Source organism: Zeus faber (assembly GCF_960531495.2).
Source record: "Zeus faber genome assembly, chromosome: 12".
Lineage (NCBI taxonomy): Eukaryota > Metazoa > Chordata > Actinopteri > Zeiformes > Zeidae > Zeus > Zeus faber.
Genome location: NC_137196.1, coordinates 32,295,125 through 32,317,327, shown reverse-complemented (window position 1 = coordinate 32,317,327; position 22,203 = coordinate 32,295,125). Strand labels below are relative to the sequence as shown.

Below are 22,203 nucleotides of genomic sequence, written 5' to 3'. Positions count from 1 at the left end.
ACAGTACTGCTGATCCAATCCGATCTTATCTCAAACCTGCTTCACCTTGATAAATTCACATAAAGTGTGTTTATACCTCAGTGTCCAGTCGCTGCAGCCGCCGTCGCACTCTGCACAAACAAACAGACGTGAAAAAACAGGGAACGGTTGGAAGCACTTCCTGTTTATCTATGCTGTGAATGTCAGAGTCTTCTAGGCTTCTAGATTCTACACATTTCATCCGATGAATATGAAATATAGAAACATTTTAATAACCTCTCCATCTCCTCTTCTTCCTCCTTCTTCCTCCTCTCCTTCTCCTCCTTCTCCTCCTCCTCCTCCCTCCTCCTCCTCTCCTCCTCCTCCTTCCGCCTCCTCTCCTGCAGGAGGTGGTAGAAGGTCCTCCTGGCCCTCTGGCCCCTCAGGCGTCTCTGGAAGGTGATGGTGGCCCAGCGCAGAAGCAGGAACCTCCTCCGCCAGTAGAGGGCGCGGTAGTTCTTCTGGATTACCACAATGCACTGCTGCAGCTTCCTGTACTGCTTCCTGTCGGGGGAGGGAGAGTCAGGGTACTGAATTAATGTAGTAGTAGCAGCGGTATTATGGGCTGTACCCGGGCGGGACCTACCGGGCCCTGTAGCCCAGGATATGGGCCTGGATGATCATGGCCGCTCTAAGAACCTCCACCTCGCGCTGCTTCTCCAGGCGGAGCTCCAGAGACTCCCTGAGGAACACCTGGAGGAGAGAAGGAAAGGAGGAAGAGGAGGAAGAAAAGGAAGAGGAGGATGAAGGGGAAAGGAGGAGGGGGAGGAGAGGAGGAGGATGAGAGAAGAGGAAGGAGGGGAGGAGGAAAGGAGAAAGGAAGGGGGAGGAGGATGAGATGAGAGGAGGATGGGGGGGGATGGGAGGAGAGAAAGAGGAGGAGAAAGGAGGAGGAAGAGGAGAGGAAGATTGGAGGAAGGGGGAGAGGAGGAGGAGAGGAGGAAGGGGAGAAGGGGGAGAGGAGGAAGAGGATGAAAGTCAGTTCAAGCTGCATTACATTTGACTGAACTCACATTGCGTTGCCATGGAAACGTGGTGGAACCAACATGGCGGAGGAGGCAGATGTGGGGAGATCAGGAATATTAAGACTGGGGGCGGAGCCAGAGAAATAGCACCATGGCTGAGGCCCTGAGGTGCACTCCCAGATGAGGCAGGGCTTGAGAGTTTGCAGTGCATTATGGGACTCCCGCCCCCCACCTCAACCCCACCCCCACCTCAGCCCCACCCCTCAGCCCCACCCCCACCTCAGCCCCGCCCCTCACCTTGGTCTTTCCCAGCTGCCATTCGCTGCTGCTGCTGTCATAGAGCTGGAGCAGCTGGACACAGCGCCCCCTGTGCTCGTCCTGCACCACTGCGCCCCTCATCAGCACCTTGTACCTGGAGACCAGGACAAACACCGGACTCAAGACAAGCTACAGCTCGAACTGTCCGTAGGTCAGTGGCAGTCTGTGGGTCAGCGGCGGTCTGTAGGTCCGCGGCGGTCTGTGGGTCAGCGGCGGTCTGTGGGTCAGCGGCGGTCTGTGGGTCAGCGGCGGTCTGTGGGTCAGCGGCAGTCTGTGGGTCAGCGGCGGTCTGTGGGTCAGCGGCAGTCTGTGGGTTAGTGGCGGTCTGTAGTAGCAACCTGGAACAGAAGTCCTGGAAGACCCGTCGCACCGGGAAGCCACTGCGTCGGATCTTCACCGTCTCCAACATGCCGGAGTAGCGGAGCTGGTTCAGAACCACGGTCTGGTTGAACTGTTCAGGCATCTGGAGGGGAGGAGGGGGAGACAGGGCGTGGTCAGGGCACTGTAGAGGGGGAGGAGCCATTCGGGCTCGAAGGATCGAAGAATAGGTTGAGGCAGCCATTTTGACACAAAGTTAAACCTCGGCTGAAGCTCAACGTTTCAATGAGCCTCGAAAAGCTGCTGGGAATAATATAATAATAATACTAAATATAACAAAATAAATGATAATATAATTATATAATAATAATAATAATAATAATAATAATTTCAGTTTCTTGAATCTCTGTAACGATCCAAACACTGAGCGACTGTTATGCAAGTGTCCTTTATGACACTTGCATAACCAATTGCTGTCCAATTGATACCATGCAGAGTACTACAGAGCACTACACACAGTACTACACACTGCACTACACACTGCACTACACACAGTACTACACACAGTACTACACAGCTTGGATCTCATGGAGCTAAAATCGTTTCATTCTTGTAACCATCCAGGATGGGGAGGCACCGTCCAGGAAGCGGAGGTACAGTCCAGGAAGCGGTTCCTCGTCGTGACGGTGTTTTTGATAACGGCATGGAGAAGGTGGAGCGTTTCCTCAAAGCTCATCTCTGGACTTCGCCGCCTTCTCCTCGTTCTGCTCCATCACCGCGTTGAGCTGGTCATCAGACCAACACAGTGGTAAACTTCTGATGGACGCTCAAGTGGGGATGGAGCCACTGACTTACAGCACCCCTTCATCACATTGTCCCGGGGACCCGCTGACCTCTGACCCCAGTGGGCGGGCGGGGCTCAGAATGAGAGGAAGCGTTCTCTCCCTCCTTAAAGCCTCCTTTATTCGGGTCCTTCTCCCCTGTCGTCCATTGACGGTCAATTGGGCGATGAAGACTTTCTGAAGGTCACCCTTCATCACCAGTGACCTCATTAGCATAACACTAATTAGCATATACTGTATGTGATTAGCATTATGGGACAAAGAGTCACAGAGGTTCCCTGTGTCTCCTGTCTATCTCTCTCTGCCCCCACCCATCCATCCATCTCAGAGACACTGTATCAGCGCCACCTGCTGCTCAGTTTAGATCTCCTGGTCCAGATCTCACAACCTGCTGATCTCCTGGATCTTCACCACAACGTCTCTAGAATTTAAAAGCCTCCAGTGCAGAATGAGAGAGGTCAGAGGTCAGACTGCTACCATACAGGAAGTAGAAGCACAGGAAGTCAGAGAAGCAGCCACTCCACCAGTGCTGAAGAGCATCTCTGAAGTACACCATGTGGAACCTTGAAGTGGATGAAGAGGAACCACAGCGGCTTCAGCTGCTGAGGCTCAGAACTGGACAGTGAGGCCGCAGTGGGACAGGAAGCACAACTGTCTGTCTGTCCACCCATCTACAGTGGGGCAAAAAAGTATTTAGTCAGCCACCAATTGTGCAAGTTCTCCCACTTAAAAAGATGAGAGAGGCCTGTAACTGTCACATTGTAGGAGTTTTAATGAATTAATTGGTAAAATCCTCGGTAAAATAAGTATTTGGTCACCTACAAACAAGCAAGATTTCTGGTTTTCACAGACCTGCTACGTTTTATTTAAGAGGCTCCTCTGTCCTCCACTCGTTACCTGTATTAATGGCACCTGTTTGAACTCGTTATCAGTATAAAAGACACCTGTCCACAACCTCAAACAGTCACACTCCAAACTCCACTATGGCCAAGACCAAAGAGCTGTCAAAAGACACCAGAAACAAAATTGTAGACCTGAACCAGGCTGGGAAGACTGAATCTGCAATAGGTAAGCAGCTTGTTGTGAAGAAATCAACTGTGGGAGCAATTATTAGAAAATGGAAGACATACAAGACCACTGTTAATCTCCCTCGATCTGGGGCTCCATGCAAGATCTCACCCCGTGGGGTCAAAATGATCACAAGAACAGTGAGAAAACATCCCAGAACCACACGGGGGGACCTAGTGAATGACCTGCAGAGAGCTGGGACCAAAGTAACAAAGGCTACCATCAGTAACACACTACGCCGCCAGGGAGTCAAATCCTGCAGTGCCAGACGTGTCCCCCTGCTTAAGCCAGTACATGTCCAGGCCCGTCTGAAGTTTGCTAGAGAGCATTTGGATGATCCAGAAGAGGAATTGGAAGAATGTCATATGGTCAGATGAAACTAAAATACAACTTTTTGGTAAAAACTCAACTTGTCGTGTTTGGAGGAGAAAGAAAGCTGAGTTGCATCCAAAGAACACCATACCTACTGTGAAGCATGGGGGTGGAAACATCATGCTTTGGGGCTGTGTTCTGCAAAGGGACCAGGACGACTGATCCGTGTAAAGGAAAGAATGAATGGGGCCATGTATCGTGAGATTTTGAGTGAAAACCTCCTTCCATCAGCGAGGGCATTGAAGATGAAACGTGGCTGGGTCTTTCAGCATGACAATGATCCCAAACACACCGCCCGGGCAACGAAGGAGTGGCTTCGTAAGAAGCATTTCAAGGTCCTGGAGTGGCCTAGCCAGTCTCCAGATCTCAACCCCATAGAAAATCTTTGGAGGGAGTTGAAAGTCCGTGTTGCCCAGCGACAGCCCCAAAACATCACTGCTCTAGAGGAGATCTGCATGGAGGAATGGGCCAAAATACCAGCAACAGTGTGTGAAAACCTTGTGAAGACTTACAGAAAACGTTTGACCTCTGTCATTGCAAACAAAGGGTATATAACAAAGTATTGAGATGAACTTTTGTTATTGACCAAATACTTATTTTCCACCATAATTTGCAAATAATTCTTTAAAAATCAGACAATGTGATTTTCTGGATTTTTTTTTCTCATTTTGTCTCTCATATTCGAGGTGAACCTATGATGAAAATAACAGGCCTCTCTCATCTTTTTAAGTGGGAGAACTTGCACATTGGTGGCTGACTAAATACTTTTTTGCCCCACTGTACATCTCTATTACTCTATCACTCCATCCATCCTCTAATGCTCCTCGAAAGCAGCATCATTTCAAGCAGCTACTTATCTTCATCCTGAAGGGCAGCATGAGGGTCCAGGAGGCAGAGCCAAAACTTTACTTTTCAATACAAAGACCAGAAGAGACCTGGACAATGGACCAGGATAATGGACCAGGATAAAAGGAGGGTGGAGCCCCGGGTTCGAGGGGTGGAGGCCAGAGACTGTCATGGAGACTGCAGGATGACACAGAGGAAGAAACGTTCTAACATCTACAACCAGGAGAACCAGGAGAATCAACAGAACGTCAACAGAACGTCAACAGAACATCGACAGAACGTCAACAGAATGTAAACAGAACATCAACAGAACATCAACAGAACGTCGACCGAACGTAGACATAACATTGACAGAACGTCAACAGGACGTCAACAGAACATCATCAGAACATCATCAGAACGTCAACAGAACATCGACAGAACGTCAACAGAACATCGACAGAACGTCGACAGAACGTCAACAGAACGTCGACAGAACGTAAACAGAACATCAATAGAACGTCGACCGAACGTAGACATAACATTGACAGAACGTCAACAGAACGTGAACAGAACATCGACAGAACGTGAACAGAATGTAAACAGAACATCAACAGAACGTCGACCGAACGTAGAAATAACATTGACAGAACGTCAACAGGACGTCAACAGAACATCATCAGAACATCGACAGAACGTCAACAGAACATCGACAGAACGTCAACAGAACATCGACAGAACGTCAACAGGACGTCAACAGAACATAGACAGAACGTCAAAAGAACATCAACAGAACGTGAACAGAGAGTCAACAGAAAATCGACAGAACGTCAACAGGACGTAAACAGAACATAAACAGAACGTTGACAGAACATCGACAGAACGTCAACAGGACGTCAACAGAACATCATCAGAATATCATCAGAACGACGTCAGAACATCAACAGAACATCGACAGAACGTCAACATAACATCGACAGAACGTCAACAGAACGTCAACAGAACGTCAACAGAACGTCAACAGAACACTGACAGAACGTCAACAGAACACTGACAGAACATCAACATAACATCGACAGAACGTCAACAGAACATCGACAGAACGTCAACAGAACGTCGCCAGAACGTCAACTGAACATCAACAGAACGTAGACATAACATCGACAGAAGGTCAACAGGACGTCAACAGAACATCGACAGAACATCAACAGGACGTCAACAGAACATCGACAGAACATCAACAGAACATCAACAGAACGGAGGAAATGTTCTGTTCAGGAAGTTGACAAAAAGCTTCATCTTCATCCACTAGTTAGCACTGAACACAGCCTGAGGCTCACAAGCTGAGCTTACCATGGACCTGCATGGTCCAGGTCGAGGTCCTGGTCCAGGTCCTGGTCCTGTTTTAATCCAAGACCCTCAGACAGAAACTTTCCTCCTCGCTCATCCACACACACTGAGGAGAACGAGGCCGAACAAAGGCTTTAAAGCCTGCGGGGGGGGTTACCATGGCAACGCAGGCCTGCTGAGGCTAATTTGTGTATGAGAGAGAGAGAGAGAGAGAGAGAGAGAGAGAGAGAGAGAGAGAGAGAGAGACAGAGACAGAGAGAGAGAGAGAGAGACAGAGACAGACAGACAGACAGAGAGAAAGAGAAGTGTGTGTGTGTGTGTGTGTCAGCAGCAGTGCATTGTGGGTAGAGGAGGCTGGGGCTGTTTACGTTCAAAAAAAAGAACAAAAGAATAAAGTGACACCAAAGAAGAGGAACTGGACGAAAATATCAAACCTGTCTCACTGTCCCTACTCTACCTGTCTCACTGTCCCCGCCTGTCTCCCCACCAGTCACCACCGTGCATCATAACAACAACAACAACAACAACAACAACACGTTTCCACATCAAGACGTGAGGAACAACTTTTACTTCAAGTCATTTCATCTGAATCAAGCCTCCGTCCCAACCAGCAACCAGGCAGATGAGGGGGCAGCTCAGGGGGGCCGTAGGAGCCGGTAGGGGCCAGTAGGGGCTGGTAGGGGCCGGTAGAAGTCGGTATGGGGCCGGTATGGAGCCGTTATTACATGCTATTACATTATTTATTATTTATTATTATTATTATTTACGTTATTACATTATGCTATTACATTTCACTGCATATATGTATGGAAGTATGTATATGTATGTGACAAATAAAAATCTTGAATCTTGAATTATGGGGCCGGTATGGAGCTGTAGGGGCCGGTAGGAGCCGGTATGGGGCCAGTATGGGGCCGGTAGGGGCTGGTATGGGGCATACATATATATAAGTGCATATATGTATATATACATATACAGTATATAAGTACATATACAGTATATAAGTACATATATGTATATATACATATATAAGTACATATACATATACAGTATATAAGTACATATAAGTACATATATGTATATATACTGTATATAAGTACATAGATGTATATATACTGTATATAAGTACATAGATGTATATATACTGTATATAAGTACATATATGTATATATACATATACTGTATATAAGTACATATATGTATATATACACATATTTATACTTATATATAAGTATATATGTATGTATACATATACAGTATATAAGTACATATATGTATATATACATATATAAGTACATATATGTATATATACATATTCTGTATATAAGTACATATATGTATATGTTTATATACATATACAGTACATATATGTACATATACATATACTGTATAAAAGTACATCTATGTATATATATATAAGTACATATATGTATATATACACATATATATAAGAACATATACATATATATAAGTACATATATGTATATATACATATACAGTGGAACCTCGGAACCGCTTCTGTGACGGAGCTGGTTTTACAAATGAATCTTCTCTGTTGAAATGAATTGAAATATAATGAATTTGTTCCAAGTCCCAAAAAAATTCAAAGATCATTTTTTATTGGAGTCACAAGAAGAACGACAACGATAAAAACATGAAGAGTCAAAGAGTCACTGTTTTTATTCTGTGGAGGAGCCTGAAGATGGAAGGGTTAGGGTGCAGGCAGAGGATGGAGCGGGGAGGAGGAGGATGAGGATGAGGAGGATGATGAGGATGATGAAGAGGAGGATGATGAGGAGGATGAAGAGGAGGAGGATGAGGAGGATGAAGAGGATGAGGAGGATGAAGAGGATGAGGAGGAGGATGAGGATGAGGAGGATGATGAGGATGAGGAGGATAATGAGGATGAGGATGAGGATGAGGATGAGGAGGATGATGAGGATGATGAAGATGAGGATGAAGAGGAGGATGATGAGGAGGATGAAGAGGAGGAGGATGAGGAGGATGAAGAGGATGAGGAGGATGATGAGGATGAGGAGGATGATGAGGATGAGGAGGAGGATGAGGATGAGGAGGATAATGAGGATGAGGATGAGGATGAGGAGGAGGATGATGAGGATAATGAGGATGAGGAGGAGGAGGAGGAGGATGAGATGAAGGCTCAGCTCTCACCTTGTGTACGTTTGGTTTGATGCATCTGACGAAGTGAGGGTTGGAGGAGCTGAGCGTCGCCATGAGGGAGTGCAGGGAATTCTGGGTAAAACAAGACAAGATCAACCAGTCCTACTACTGGTACCTGGAACTCCTACTACTAGTACCTCGTACTAGTACCTAGTATTGCTACTACTAGTACTACTATTAGAACTACTATTAATACTACTACTACTAGTAGTACTACTATTAGTACTATGACTAGTAGTAGCACTGAAACTAGAAGGCACAGAAGAGACCTCCAGTTGAATCTTACTGTAAAAACAGTGCAGAGTACTTGTTCTATTTGCTGTACTTCATAGTATTTCAAGTTTTCCAGCTCCTCACCCTGAACTGGGAGCTGACGGTGGCTCTGCGCTGGGTGGAGCTGCAGCGTAGCGCCTCCTGGCTGCGCCCGCAAACCAGTTCAAACAGGTCGTACACAAAGTCCAACCTGGAGCACAGTACACAGAAAATACACTAAGTACACATTGACTACAGCCCAAAGTAGAATTCCTCGCGTCACTAGTACAGTCTGGTCGTACTGGGTGGAGTCTGGTCGTACTGGGCGGAGTGTGGTCGCACTGGGTGGAGTGTGGTGGTACTGGGCGGAGTGTGGTGGTACTGGGCGGAGTCTGGTGGTACTGGGCGGAGTCTGGTGGTACTGGGCGGAGTGTGGTGGTACTGGGCGGAGTGTGGTCTTACTGGGTGAAGTGTAGTCGCACTGGGTGGAGTGTGGTCATACGGGGCGGAGTCCGGTGGTACTGGGCGGAGTCTGGTGGTACTGGGCGGAGTCTGGTGGTACTGGGCGGAGGGTGGTCGTACTGGGTGGAGGGTGGTCGTACTGGGTGGAGTGTGGTCGTACTGGGTGGAGGGTGGTCGTACTGGGTGGAGGGTGGTCGTACTGAGTGGAGTGTGGTCGTACTGGGTGGAGGGTGGTCGTACTGAGTGGAGTGTGGTCGTACTGGGTGGAGGGTGGTCGTACTGGGTGGAGGGTGGTCGTACTAGGTGGAGACTGACCTGCTCTCTCTTAGCAGGTTGAGGACGTCGTCTCTGAACGTGTCTCTGTTTTTCTCCAGTGTCCCACGGACGTCGTACACCACCTGAGCGCACCACCAGGTGCATATTACATATTACAGTTCAGACAAAAACTGAACTGTAATATACTATAATATTATTGTTTTACGTGTTGGTTTGTTTTAGTATATAAACACATTTCATATGATATCTCTTCAGATTCTAAATCAAAAAGTGAATGTCTTGTTAAAAAAGTTTTAAAATACGTAATTAAGTGAAATAATAAATTCAATAATTTGGCTGTAAACCCCATGCAGTTCCTTAGACAACCCCCAGGAGGGGTTATATTTATTATTATTAATTACTATTACTATTGTCATTATTCTAGCCGAATATAATGCTATAACAGGCTCTATCATGATATATAATAGTAAACTATAATAGTAAAGTATATCATTGGTATGCTATTGGTGTATTGTAAGTATATTATACAATAAATAGACATTGACCTCTCCTGCGTAGTGCTTGACTGCAAAGGCGTGCACGGCCACACGGGGCTTCACGTAGAATGGGTTGTTCTGCAGAAAAACAAGAAGAAAAAGTAACGTTTACATGAGAGCAACCACAGAGTAGAGGTGGAGTGGAGGTGGAGTGGAGGTGGAGTTGTGGCAGAGCAGAGGTAAACTATAGGCAGAGTAGAGATTGGGCGGCGCAGAGTAGAGGTGTAGTAGAGGTGGAGGTAGAGTAGTTGTACTGGCAAAGCAGAGGAAGAGCAGAGGTGGAGTAGAGTAAAGGTGGAGTAGAGTAGTTGCAGAGGTGGAGTAGCTCCTACTGAGTGCTGGCTGTGCAGTTTCTCCAGTAAAGTTGCGTCGGTCGCTTTGGGGAAGTGACTCTCCTCATTCATCAGCGCAAGGAGGCCCAGTTTCTATGGAAACACACTCATCATCATCATCATCATCTTCATCAGATACATCTGATGGAGCCGCCTGCTGGTCACCAATAAGAACTACACCCGACCACCACCCTACCTTCTCGATCAGGTCCAGACACTCCCCGTTGTCCATCCAGTTGATGTCCTCCCAGACCAGACCTTCTCTGGAGGAGACAACGTGGACCAGATCAATCCAACATCACCTTCATATCTGGACATGGATCAGACCCGGGGACCTCCAGGATCTAATCTGTTCTACACCCTCTTTGAGTCATACTCCAGAGCACCACCTACTTGTTGTACTCGAGCTGCTCCAGGGAGAAGATGTGCTTGTTGAAATACTCCTGCAGCTTCTCGTTGGCGTAGTTAATGTTGAACTGCTCAAAGCGGTTCACCTGGAAACAAGGTTGTTACGGTTCAGCACTGGTGAAGAAGATAGAAGGTAAATATCTTTATTTTTCACTATTTATCTTTTAGTTCAAAAGGTTTTGACATTTTGTGAAAGGAACTGAACCGGGTGCCCTGCGCTGAGCACACTCGGCTACGTGGATGGGCGCTCGGCGCTGGGTGGGGCGTCTGGTCGGCTGCGGCGGGGCGGGCCAGCTCACCTTCGGGGCCCGAACCGCAGCCGGTTCGTGTCAAGTCTGTTCGTTTCTATGTTTATGTTTTACCATGTACATGTTGTTGTTTGTTTCTATGTTTATATTTTTCCATGTACATGTTGTTTGTTTCTATGTTTATGTTTTTCCATGTACATGTTGTTTGTTTCTGTTTATGTTTTTCCATGTACATGTTGTTTGTTTCTATGTTTATGTTTTTCCATGTACATGATGTTAGTTTCTATGTTCATATTTTTCCATGTACATGTTTGTTTCTATGTTTATGTTTTTCCATGCACATGTTGTTGTTTGTTTCTATGTTTATATTTTTCCATGTACATGTTTGTTTCTATGTTTATGTTTTTCCATGTACATGTTTGTTTCTATGTTTATGTTTTTCCATGTACATGTTTGTTTCTATGTTTATGTTTTTCCATGCACATGTTGTTAGTTTCTATGTTTATGTTTTTCCATGTACATGATGTTAGTTTCTATGTTCTATGTTCACATTTTTCCATGTACATGTTTGTTTCTATGTTTATGTTTTTCCATGCACATGTTGTTGTTTGTTTCTATGTTTATATTTTTCCATGTACATGTTGTTTGTTTCTATGTTTATGTTTTTCCATGTACATGTTTGTTTCTGTTTATGTTTTTCCATGTACATGTTGTTTGTTTCTATGTTTATGTTTTTCCATGTACATGATGTTAGTTTCTATGTTCATATTTTTCCACGTACATGTTTGTTTCTATGTTTATGTTTTTCCATGTACATGTTGTTGTTTGTTTCTATGTTTATATTTTTCCATGTACATGTTGTTTGTTTCTATGTTTATGTTTTTCCATGTACATGTTGTTTGTTTCTGTTTATGTTTTTCCATGTACATGTTGTTTGTTTCTATGTTTATGTTTTTCCATGTACATGATGTTAGTTTCTATGTTCATATTTTTCCATGTACATGTTTGTTTCTATGTTTATGTTTTTCCATGCACATGTTGTTGTTTGTTTCTATGTTTATATTTTTCCATGTACATGTTTGTTTCTATGTTTATGTTTTTCCATGTACATGTTTGTTTCTATGTTTATGTTTTTCCATGTACATGTTTGTTTCTATGTTTATGTTTTTCCATGCACATGTTGTTAGTTTCTATGTTTATGTTTTTCCATGTACATGATGTTAGTTTCTATGTTCTATGTTCACATTTTTCCATGTACATGTTTGTTTCTATGTTTATGTTTTTCCATGCACATGTTGTTGTTTGTTTCTATGTTTATATTTTTCCATGTACATGTTGTTTGTTTCTATGTTTATGTTTTTCCATGTACATGTTTGTTTCTGTTTATGTTTTTCCATGTACATGTTGTTTGTTTCTATGTTTATGTTTTTCCATGTACATGATGTTAGTTTCTATGTTCATATTTTTCCACGTACATGTTTGTTTCTATGTTTATGTTTTTCCATGTACATGTTTGTTTCTATGTTTATGTTTTTCCATGTACATGTTTGTTTCTATGTTTATGTTTTTCCATGCACATGTTGTTAGTTTCTATGTTTATGTTTTTCCATGTACATGATGTTAGTTTCTATGTTCTATGTTCATATTTTTCCATGTACATGTTTGTTTCTATGTTTATGTTTTTCCATGCACATGTTGTTGTTTGTTTCTATGTTTATATTTTTCCATGTACATGTTGTTTCTTTCTATGTTTATGTTTTTCCATGTACATGTTGTTTGTTTCTGTTTATGTTTTTCCATGTACATGTTGTTTGTTTCTATGTTTATGTTTTTCCATGTACATGATGTTAGTTTCTATGTTCATATTTTTCCATGTACATGTTTGTTTCTATGTTTATGTTTTTCCATGTACATGTTTGTTTCTATGTTTATGTTTTTCCATGCACATGTTGTTAGTTTCTATGTTTATGTTTTTCCATGTACATGATGTTAGTTTCTATGTTCTATGTTCATATTTTTCCATGTACATGTTTGTTTCTATGTTTATGTTTTTCCATGCACATGTTGTTGTTTGTTTCTATGTTTATATTTTTCCATGTACATGTTGTATGTTTCTATGTTTATGTTTTTCCATGTACATGTTGTTGTTTGATTCTATGTTTATGTTTTTCCATGCACATGTTGTTTGTTTCTATGTTTATATTTTTCCATGTACATGTTGTTTGTTTCTATTTTTATGTTTTTCCATGTACATGTTGTTTGATTCTATGTTTATGTTTTTCCATGTACATGTTGTTTTCCTGGGCCTAATTCACTGTTTCAATACATGTTGTCGTCTAATGTCTGTTTTTGGTGAATGTTGTTTGTTTCTATGTTTATGTTTTTTCATGTACATGTTGTCGTTTGTTTCTATGTTTATGTTTTTCCTCCGTGTATTACATTACACTACTAATTAATAATTGCTAAATGCAATTTTAGCAGACGCTTTTATTCAAAGCCACTTACAATTATTCAAACACCGACGGACGCAGCCATCAGGAGCAATTAGGGGTTAAGTGTCTTGCTCAAGGACACTACAGCATGCTAGCAGGAGGAGCCTGGGATCCAACCAGCAACCTTTAGATTACGAGACGACCAGCTCTAGCTCCTGAGCTACCATCCCCATGTACATGTTTGTTTCTATGTTTATGTTTTTCCATGTACATGTTGTTTGTTTCTATGTTCATATTTTTCCATGTACATGTTTGTTTCTATGTTTATGTTTTTCCATGTACATGTTTGTTTCTGTTTGTTTCATGCAATGGAACAAGTTCTCTGTGTAGTATGTCCAGCATGATGACAACACAGGTAAAAAAAAGAAAAAAAGAGAAAGGAAATGAACATGAATCCAAGATTTGTTTGTTTGTTGTTTGGTTCTATGAAGGTGTTCCAGAGTTCTCGGTCCTGGGAAGTTCTGTTTGGTTCAACTCACCTCAAAGTTCTCGAACCCGAAGATGTCGAGGATGCCGATGGACTTGAAGTCCTCCTTCCCCCGGATGCGGTTGTTGAGCTTGCGGATGATCCAGGTGAAGCACTGTGAGTAGAGCGCCATGGCCATGGAGTCTCTGGAGTCCACTGCCTGCAAAGCATTATGGGAGAAAAACAAGCGTGTTGTGTTCAACACTTTGAGAATAATGTTTTTCAGACGTAACATCAACCGTCAAACTGTTTGGTGCCCCCTGCAGGCTGAACCCTGGCACCATGGAGACCCCCTCCTCCTTGGATCTTTTGGCTCCGGCAGAACAGCAGCTCTGTTCATCAGAATGAGCTCAACCTCCTAATGTTGCTCATCCTAGCATGGTGAGATGGTTGGTGCCATCCCCTTACACCACTGTTCGTCAGTCGTGATGACACCACCAGTTACGCGTGAAAGAACCAGCACCCACCTGTTCCACGGTCAGCGGGGTGCAGATCTCCTCCCCTCGGAGGATCATGGAGCGGTGGGTCAGGACCTCGGCCAGCTGCTCGGGGTCCAGGCCCAGGAGCTCCGAGGTCCGGGTCAGCGCTGAGGACACAAATAGGCCAGGGGTCAAAATTCACACCCACCATGTTTATGGCCGGGTCAGATCACATCCTGGTATTGTAAGATAATTCCCAGTGTTCATGATATGGATATAGTTAATATAGATATTGATAAAAATCCTCATGTTTTATTAATGACGGATCAGGGGCCAAGCTACAGTAACCATGGCAATGGTTCTGCTGACACCTGCTTCTCAGCTGTGACCTTTGACCCCTGTAGTAATATTCACACATGAAGTAAAAGATCAGGAGTGACCTTCAGAGACAGGAAGGCGAAGAGGAGGAGGAGGAGGAACAGACCCGACTTGGAGGAGACCTGAGCGCCTCCTGCCGTCATGAACTCGATGTTCCCGGCGTGAAGAACCCCCGCCAGGAGGCGCAGGATCTCCCCGATGCTTTCCTCCGAGAACTGCATGGTCCGCATGGCATTCTGGGAAGAAAAACACCAACCGACGTCAGTGAGAAACAATCCCAACAGACGTCGTTCTAGCGACGAGTGCGCCAGGCTTCAGCCACGTACCAGGACGTCCTGGAAGCTCTGCTGGTCGTTGATGGTCTTGTCGGCCACGCAGCCCGAGCGCCTCAGGTAGTGGAACCCGTCCGGAGGAGACAAGCTCAGCGCCTCTGGAAGCAGGAGGACACAGAACGTGAGGACACCTCCTCCCCACCCAGGGTTGTTTTTCCATGTTCCCTGATGTTTCTTCTCACCTCGCTGCTGGGCGTCGGTTCCCGCCAGCAGAGCGTAGAAGACGTGGTAGTTCCTCTCTCCAGGGTTCTGACGGACCACGCGGTTCTGACCGGAAAAGGCGAAACGACGGTCACATGATGACGTCCGTCCAGAACATAAAACGCATCGGCTTTGTTTCCACTCAGTGCTCAGGTCTAAAGGTGTTGTATCTAAACGTGTCATATTCTTTTACTTCTTCGGCCTGATCTCGTCTTAGAAACAAACAGAGACTCACCTTCTCTAAAAGGTCTGTGGTCGGAGAAGGCTTTGTCAAGGACTTCAACAACATAGGAAATGTAGAAGTGGTTGCCGTAGCAACGGTCATCGTTTACCGACTGGTCATTACTCAGAAACAACTCAGCGCTGGTTGCAGCGACTAACCAATCAGGAGCCAGGAGCAGAGCAGGGACTGTGGTTATGAAATTGGAACAAAGAGCTTCATGTTCTTTATGATGAACTTTCATGCCCGCTGAAAGCCATCGCCCTTCCACTGAAAAGCACTTCCTGTGTGCTCCTCCCAGCCAGGAAGTGACCGTGTGCTGAAGGATACAGTCGATGATCTTCCCTCCCTGGATGTTCCCTCTCTGGCTGAAGTGCAGCTGGATGAACTTCCCGAAGCGGCTGGAGTTGCTGTTGTAGACGGTCCTGGCGTTCCCGAAGGCCTCCATGATGGGACTGGGGGCAGGGGGGCAGGGGGGCGGTGTGGGGGGGGGCATTATGAGGGTCAAACAGAGGTTCCAGACCCCAGACAGGACGCCCCAGACCGAGGAACCTTCTGGTGCAGCGACTGGACTGCTCACTCACACAGTTCTTTCTTCAGTATCATAAAAATTTAAATCACATTCTGATGAAATTGGTGTCGATCAGATGAATTGACATTTAAGATTTAAACACTTACTGCTCTTTCAACTTTGATATCTGAAAACTGCACTTTGTCCTGTTGTACATTTGTATATATTTCAGATATTTCAGAGTGTGTCAGTGTGGAGGTGTTCCAGACTGTTCTTATCTTTTGACTTGGATGCTCTTCTTGCTTTAGTGTGATGTAGGTTTGGTCCTGGTGTGTGGGCGTGGCACCCACCTGCTCTCCAGCAGCGCCTCCTCCACATGCGCCGTCCGCTCCGTGCACGGACAGCGCTGGCTCATGGCCGACAAGAACCTGAGGATCAGCTTGGTGCTCTCCGTCTTCCCGGCCCCGCTCTCACCACTGGGGGGCCCAACGTAAGGCCCCGGTCAGTATAATACAACAATAATAATCATAACAACAACATCATTTCCAATATGGAACATGTGTCATGTCCCAGGACCCAACTTGCTTTTCCACTTCTCCACCGTTCTCTAAAGGAGGAAACCCCATTACATGTGAATCATTCTGTCCGGGACCCGACGGCCCGGGCTTGGGTGACCCGACGGCCCGGGCTTGGGGACCTTCGGGGACTGAGCAGAGTTTGATTTGTAGTTGTGATGGATGCTCGCTTGGGGGTGGTGGGCCCCTTCACGTCCTCATTATACCACATCTCAAACATGAAGGTTGGATTTATACCAGAGCAAAGACACACTGTGAGTGGAAAACATACTGTATACAAAATATACACACATATACTGTATATACAGAATATAACCATATATATATATATATATATATATATATATATATATATATATATATATATATATATATATGTAAAATAAACAAGTGTGTGTGCTGGGTGTGGTGTACGTCATATCCAGTACAAACTGGGTCAGAGCTGAATCAAGCACTGACAACTGACTCAAGTTGAAAAGCAACGCGTCATGTCATCCAAGTGCATCATGGGAAAATAAGTGAGGTGGTGTGGGCACCAGGGGGGGCCAACCACCAACCTCAAAGAGCTGAAAAAAAAAATCAAAATTACACACACACACACACACATTTATATACACACACATATATACGTATATATACATATATATATATATATATATATACACACATATATACACACACACACACACACACACACACACACACACATATGTATATATACACACACACATATATATACACACACACCAATCATCCATCCTCTTTTCTTTGGTCTTCATCTTGTTTTCTTTCCGTCCGCTCTGACCTCTGACCTCCACACGGCGAGTGGGAGCTGTTTGTGTTTACGCCTTCACACTATCCCACAATGCATCACTACAGGGGACAACAGAGTGTGTGTCCTGCGGCCCGATGGGGCGTAGCTCCGCCTCTAAATGTCACGCTGGTGCACAGACCAATAGGAAGTGACGTTCCATCACCGTGGCACTTGTGTGTGTGTGTGTAACTGTGTGTGCGTGTAACTGTGTGTGTGTGTATAATTGTGTGTGTGTAATTGTGTGCGTGTGTAACTGTGTGTGTTTTGTGTGTGTGGGTAACTGTGTGTGTGTGTATAACTGTGTGTGTGTGTAATTATGTGTGTGTGTAATTATGTGTGTCTGTGTAACTGTGTGTGTGTAACTGTGTGTGTGTATATCTGTGTCTATCAGTGTAACTGTGTGTGTGTGTTTTTGTGTGTGTTTGTGTGTGTGTAACTGTGTGTGTATGTGTTTTTGTGTGTTTTTGTGTGTGTGTAACTGTGTGTGTGTGTGTTTTTGTGTGTTTTTGTGTGTTTGTAACTGTGTGTGTGTGTATCTGTGTGTATCTGTGTAACTGTGTGTGCCTGTGTTTTTGTGTGTGTGTGTATCTGTGTGTGTGCGTAACTGTGTGTGTGTGTGTGTGTGTGTATCTGTGTGTGTATCTGGGTGTGTGTATCTGTAACTGTGTGTGTTTGTGTGTGTGTGTGTGTATCTGTGTATGTGTGTGTATGTGTGTGTATCTGTGTATGTGTGTGTATGTGTGTGTTTTTGTGTGTGTATCTGTGTGTGTATCTGGGTGTGTGTATCTGTAACTGTGTGTGTTTGTGTGTGTGTGTGTGTATCTGTGTATGTGTGTGTATGTGTGTGTATCTGTGTATGTGTGTGTATGTGTGTGTTTTTGTGTGTGTGTGTGTGTGTGTGTGTGTGTGTGTGTGTGTGTGTGTGTGTGTGTCCCACCTGATGAGCACACACTGGCTCTGCAGCCTCCTCCACAGCGAGCGGTAGCACTCGTTAGCCACAGCGTAGATGTGCGGCGCCATGTCTCCCAGACTGTGGCGGCCATATTGCTCCACCGCCAGGCGGCTGTAGAGCTCGGGCAGCGGCTGGTAGGGGTTCACTGCTGCCAGGATGGAGCCGATGTAGGTCTGAGGAGGAGGAGGTCAGAATTCTGCGTTAACTACGTCACAGCCTCTAGGGGGCGCTACGTCACAGCCTCCAGGGGGCACTACGTCAGAGCCTCCAGGGGGCGCTACGTTACAGCCTCCAGGGGGCGCTACGTCACAGCCTCCAGGGGGCGCTACAAACATGACCTTGAACAAGAAGATGAAAGTTCCTTTAACCCTTTCAGTGAAGTGACAGAAGAACAGACTGATCCAAAACACCACCGGCAAACTACTACATAAGAACATCTCAGTTATCCTCTCAGGGTCGGTTGCATCAGGGGAACAACTGGGCTTGTCACCATGACAACTGGGCATGTCACTATGACAACTGGGCGTGTCACTATGACAACTGGGCATGTAACTATGACAACTGGGCGTGTCACCATGACAACTGGGCGTGTCACTATGCAGATAGAAAAGATCACACTGGTCTCATAAACCAAGTTCCAGACGCTGCTCAACAGTGAATACTCAACCAGGAGGGGGAACATGACACCTGTGGAAAGAACCCATCACGGTATCCCAAACACAACTTCATTCTAGGTGTGACACCTCCAACTAGAAACACCTCCATACAACATTAAGCTTCACAATCCCATTTCCAGAAGCGGAGGCTGGGCAGAGCACTAAGCTCAGGTCTGGTGTGGTGTGGCTGAGCCGGACTTACGTAGATCCTCCTGCTCTGGTAGCGCAGGTGCAGGTTGTGCATGATGGCTCCGTCATGGAGGTCCTCCAGTGCCGCCATGTCCTCCACCCCCTGGACGCTGCTGGGGTGCATGGGCTGGACCTTCTGCCGGGTCAGGGCGTTCTGCTTGTAGGTGTACACCTGGATGACAGGGTGAGACAGGTTGTATGAAGCCCCACAGTGAAACTTAGGGTAGGAATTTAAAAGACAGCTTTGTAAATACTACAGACGCAGTTCAGAAAGTGGCCCCATGGAGGCACGGTGGAGATGGTGTATCACACTAGATACATAGTGATTTTTTTATTGACAACTTTACTTTTGACTCTGGACTAGTTCTACAAATCACATCAGATCTGGTCTGGAGCTTGATTCTTCAGAATCTGCGGCTTTCAAAGAAGGGTTTTTAGATTGGAGTGTGAGCGAGTGAGTCCAGAATAGACGACGCAGGACCACAAGACCGCAGATCCTCTTTATAGAGTCATGACAGAACAAAAGTGGACGTTTCACCAAACAAGAGATGTTCTCACATACCGCAGAGCACCCGGCAGATTCCTTAAAGAAAATTCTACTGAGAGAAGTGCAACGGATATATGAACCTTTCAATATCTCTGATCTACAACAACCTGCAGGAGAAGAACACGCTTTAAACCCTGAATCAACGACGTTGACCCTGAACCCCAGACCACCGGGTGGTGAAAGGAGTGCTCAACTTCTCAGTGATTCAGGTTCTACGGTATTTAACACTGGAGTGGATTTTATACAAAGTTCTGTATAGAAACCCCGGTGAAAATCTGCCCATATGCCTGTTTGCCTTAAGGACGATCCAGACCAGGTAACAGCACCGTCGCATCCTCACCCGGGGGTAGAACCGTTAGTGGTGTCTCCATGGAGGCGGGACAGGATTCCCAGAGGAGCACTCCCTATGAGGTGCTGGTCCTACAGCGATCTGCTGAACGTGGCGACTTCAGGACCGTTTGGTTCTGAGTCGCCAGGAAGGCTTCGAAAAAGCCATGATAATGAAAATCTTTGGTTCAAGTGCAAACATCTCAACTAGACCACGGGTATCGGACGACCCGGAGACAGTCTTCTTCTCGGGTGAAAAGTGGAAATAATTATGACAATGACACTGTGTTAATTATGCTACGACTTGTGTTTATGACTCGGTTTAGTCCAAAAGCTTTTTAATTTGACTTCACACTGAAGAACTTCAACGGGATCAAACTAGAAAGAGAGACAGCATATAACAGAGCATCAGGACACGAGTTCGAACCCACGTTGAAAGCTGATGGAATTCAAACTTTTTGGAGAAAATAATAAAATCCCTGGTGACGAACACAGCAGGAGCCACATTCTGCCCTGAGGGATGATCCTCTGTCTCCAGAACCTTCTATTATGAGGCTCTGAGGTCAGAGGACAAAGGGCCAGCAGAGGGATGAGGACTGGGCCTCGTCTCCGGCTCCCTCCGGGGGGTAATGGGTCCGCTCAGACCGGTAGACTGGGAGGTCCAGTCAGGTGTGGACAATAGACCCTCCAGCTGGGTGGGCCGCTGCTTCATGAGCACCGTCCTATATCTGGAAGTTCACATCAATGTGTGCTTTCAGAGTGTTGTTAAGCAAGGCAGTCTAAGCCACTACAGCTATTCAACGGCTTAAACATAGAATAGTTCTAGAGTTCTAGGGCACACTGGAAGACTGAGTTAAAGGCATAATGCCATAATTATTAACTCAAATACAAATCTGAATTCCATCATGGCAATAAACCATCATACTGGTTCCTGAGCCCTTGAGAGATGTTTTGATGGTGTTTTCTGTGTGGTGGCTCCCACAGCTCTACTGGTTTGACTCAGCATTCAGTGACTGCTTCAAACAAACCACACCAGCACCGAGCCTCCAGGGTCTCACGCCCCTTCCACACTCCAGGATATAGAGCGGTGTTCAGTTCAGCCAAGTCTCTGCACCACAAGTGTCGTTGTGGTTTGGGGAAGAAGCTTCTAGGGCCCGACATCACAGGGGGTCAGTGCAGTCAGTCAGCAGTACACCAGTATATATACACTGTTATGGCTTGGAATCCAGTTGTTCGGTGCACAGCTTACGTGATTTACCGCAAAGAAATTCTGTGCCTGTCACAGAGGCACCTTGCTGTTGTACTAGCGGACAGGCTGTGATCTGGCCTGCAGGGGTGGTCGTGGTTTGGTAAAATGGAGGGTCGCGGAGTTGTCGATCGACGTCATCCCCGGTTCCTAAAGACCTTCACCAAGGTACAGCGCTGGCAGGCGTTCTCCACCACATTAGCTTACGACTGGAAAAAAACTGTTCTGCAGGAAAAGCAGCCAAACCATGCGCTGCGTCAGCCTTTTCCTCGAATAGCACGACCACAAAGACTCTGGCTTCTTATTAAACTGCTTCACCGAGTCGCTGCTTTTACTGAGAGACAGAGGAGCTCGGCCTGAAATGAACCCCACCCCACTTCTATCGGTTACAAAAACAAGAGCGCCTGATCGTGAACATGTCAATTCATGCTGAGTTACTGCCTTTTGACCCCCTTGTGGCAGCACCTGGGGACTGCAGTTGTGGAAACCTTGTCACTGAACCTAGCCGGCGGTGGAAGCCAAAACCCAGAAAAGCTCAGAAACGCCGTCCAAAGCATCACCGCTGCTGCTGGAGACCTCCGGTGACCCAGCATGCATTTCAGCATGATACATGTTGGACGGCCATCTTTAAGAGGAGATCAATGACCCCTTTGTCAGAGAACGACACCCCGGTGCATCGACATGCCAGAGGTTTCCGTTTCAGAGCAGGCGTTTCCATGACGACAGCAGATCTTATGAACCGCACATAAAACAAGATGGAGGATTATTCAGTTTAAAGTTGTGTGTTTTGCGGTGCGCAGATCCAAGATGAGGATAAACAAACTACAAGACGAAGGCGTAACTGATGAAGAACTGAAGCTTTCCCCATTTCCTGTGTTCTTTTCTAGTTTATCAAAGAAAAAAAGGGACACTTTTGGTGGACTTTAGCTCTGAATCCGTGTCCCTTCACTTCCTGCATCGTTTCCATGACCTCGCTGTTGCCGTGGCAGTGGGCGATCAGTCCTGTCTGGACGACAGACTGTTTACAGTCAACAGGCGGCCATGTTGGATCTGTTCTCACAGCTGGGAATTCTACAAGGGCAAATACACGGATATAATATCCATATT

At 45.6% G+C, this 22,203-nt stretch overlaps 1 protein-coding gene across 1 annotated transcript in view; it reads right to left on the bottom strand.

Moving 5' to 3' along the window:
* Positions 1-22,203, bottom strand: part of myo10 (myosin X) — a 52,023-nt gene that overhangs the window by 14,433 nt on the left and 15,387 nt on the right. The window contains exons 3-24 of the mRNA XM_080011702.1: positions 18,990-19,148; positions 18,117-18,304; positions 16,141-16,266; positions 15,610-15,734; positions 15,295-15,308; positions 15,041-15,125; positions 14,853-14,956; positions 14,633-14,762; positions 14,197-14,315; positions 13,743-13,889; positions 10,509-10,609; positions 10,312-10,378; positions 10,116-10,208; positions 9,793-9,861; positions 9,287-9,369; positions 8,615-8,720; positions 8,249-8,329; positions 1,640-1,764; positions 1,281-1,395; positions 605-711; positions 256-522; positions 77-110 (exon numbers count right to left, since the gene is read on the bottom strand). Of these exons, the coding sequence (XP_079867828.1) occupies positions 77-110; positions 256-522; positions 605-711; positions 1,281-1,395; positions 1,640-1,764; positions 8,249-8,329; positions 8,615-8,720; positions 9,287-9,369; positions 9,793-9,861; positions 10,116-10,208; positions 10,312-10,378; positions 10,509-10,609; positions 13,743-13,889; positions 14,197-14,315; positions 14,633-14,762; positions 14,853-14,956; positions 15,041-15,125; positions 15,295-15,308; positions 15,610-15,734; positions 16,141-16,266; positions 18,117-18,304; positions 18,990-19,148 (2,445 nt within the window). The remainder of the gene's footprint in view (positions 1-76; positions 111-255; positions 523-604; positions 712-1,280; positions 1,396-1,639; positions 1,765-8,248; positions 8,330-8,614; positions 8,721-9,286; positions 9,370-9,792; positions 9,862-10,115; positions 10,209-10,311; positions 10,379-10,508; positions 10,610-13,742; positions 13,890-14,196; positions 14,316-14,632; positions 14,763-14,852; positions 14,957-15,040; positions 15,126-15,294; positions 15,309-15,609; positions 15,735-16,140; positions 16,267-18,116; positions 18,305-18,989; positions 19,149-22,203) is intronic.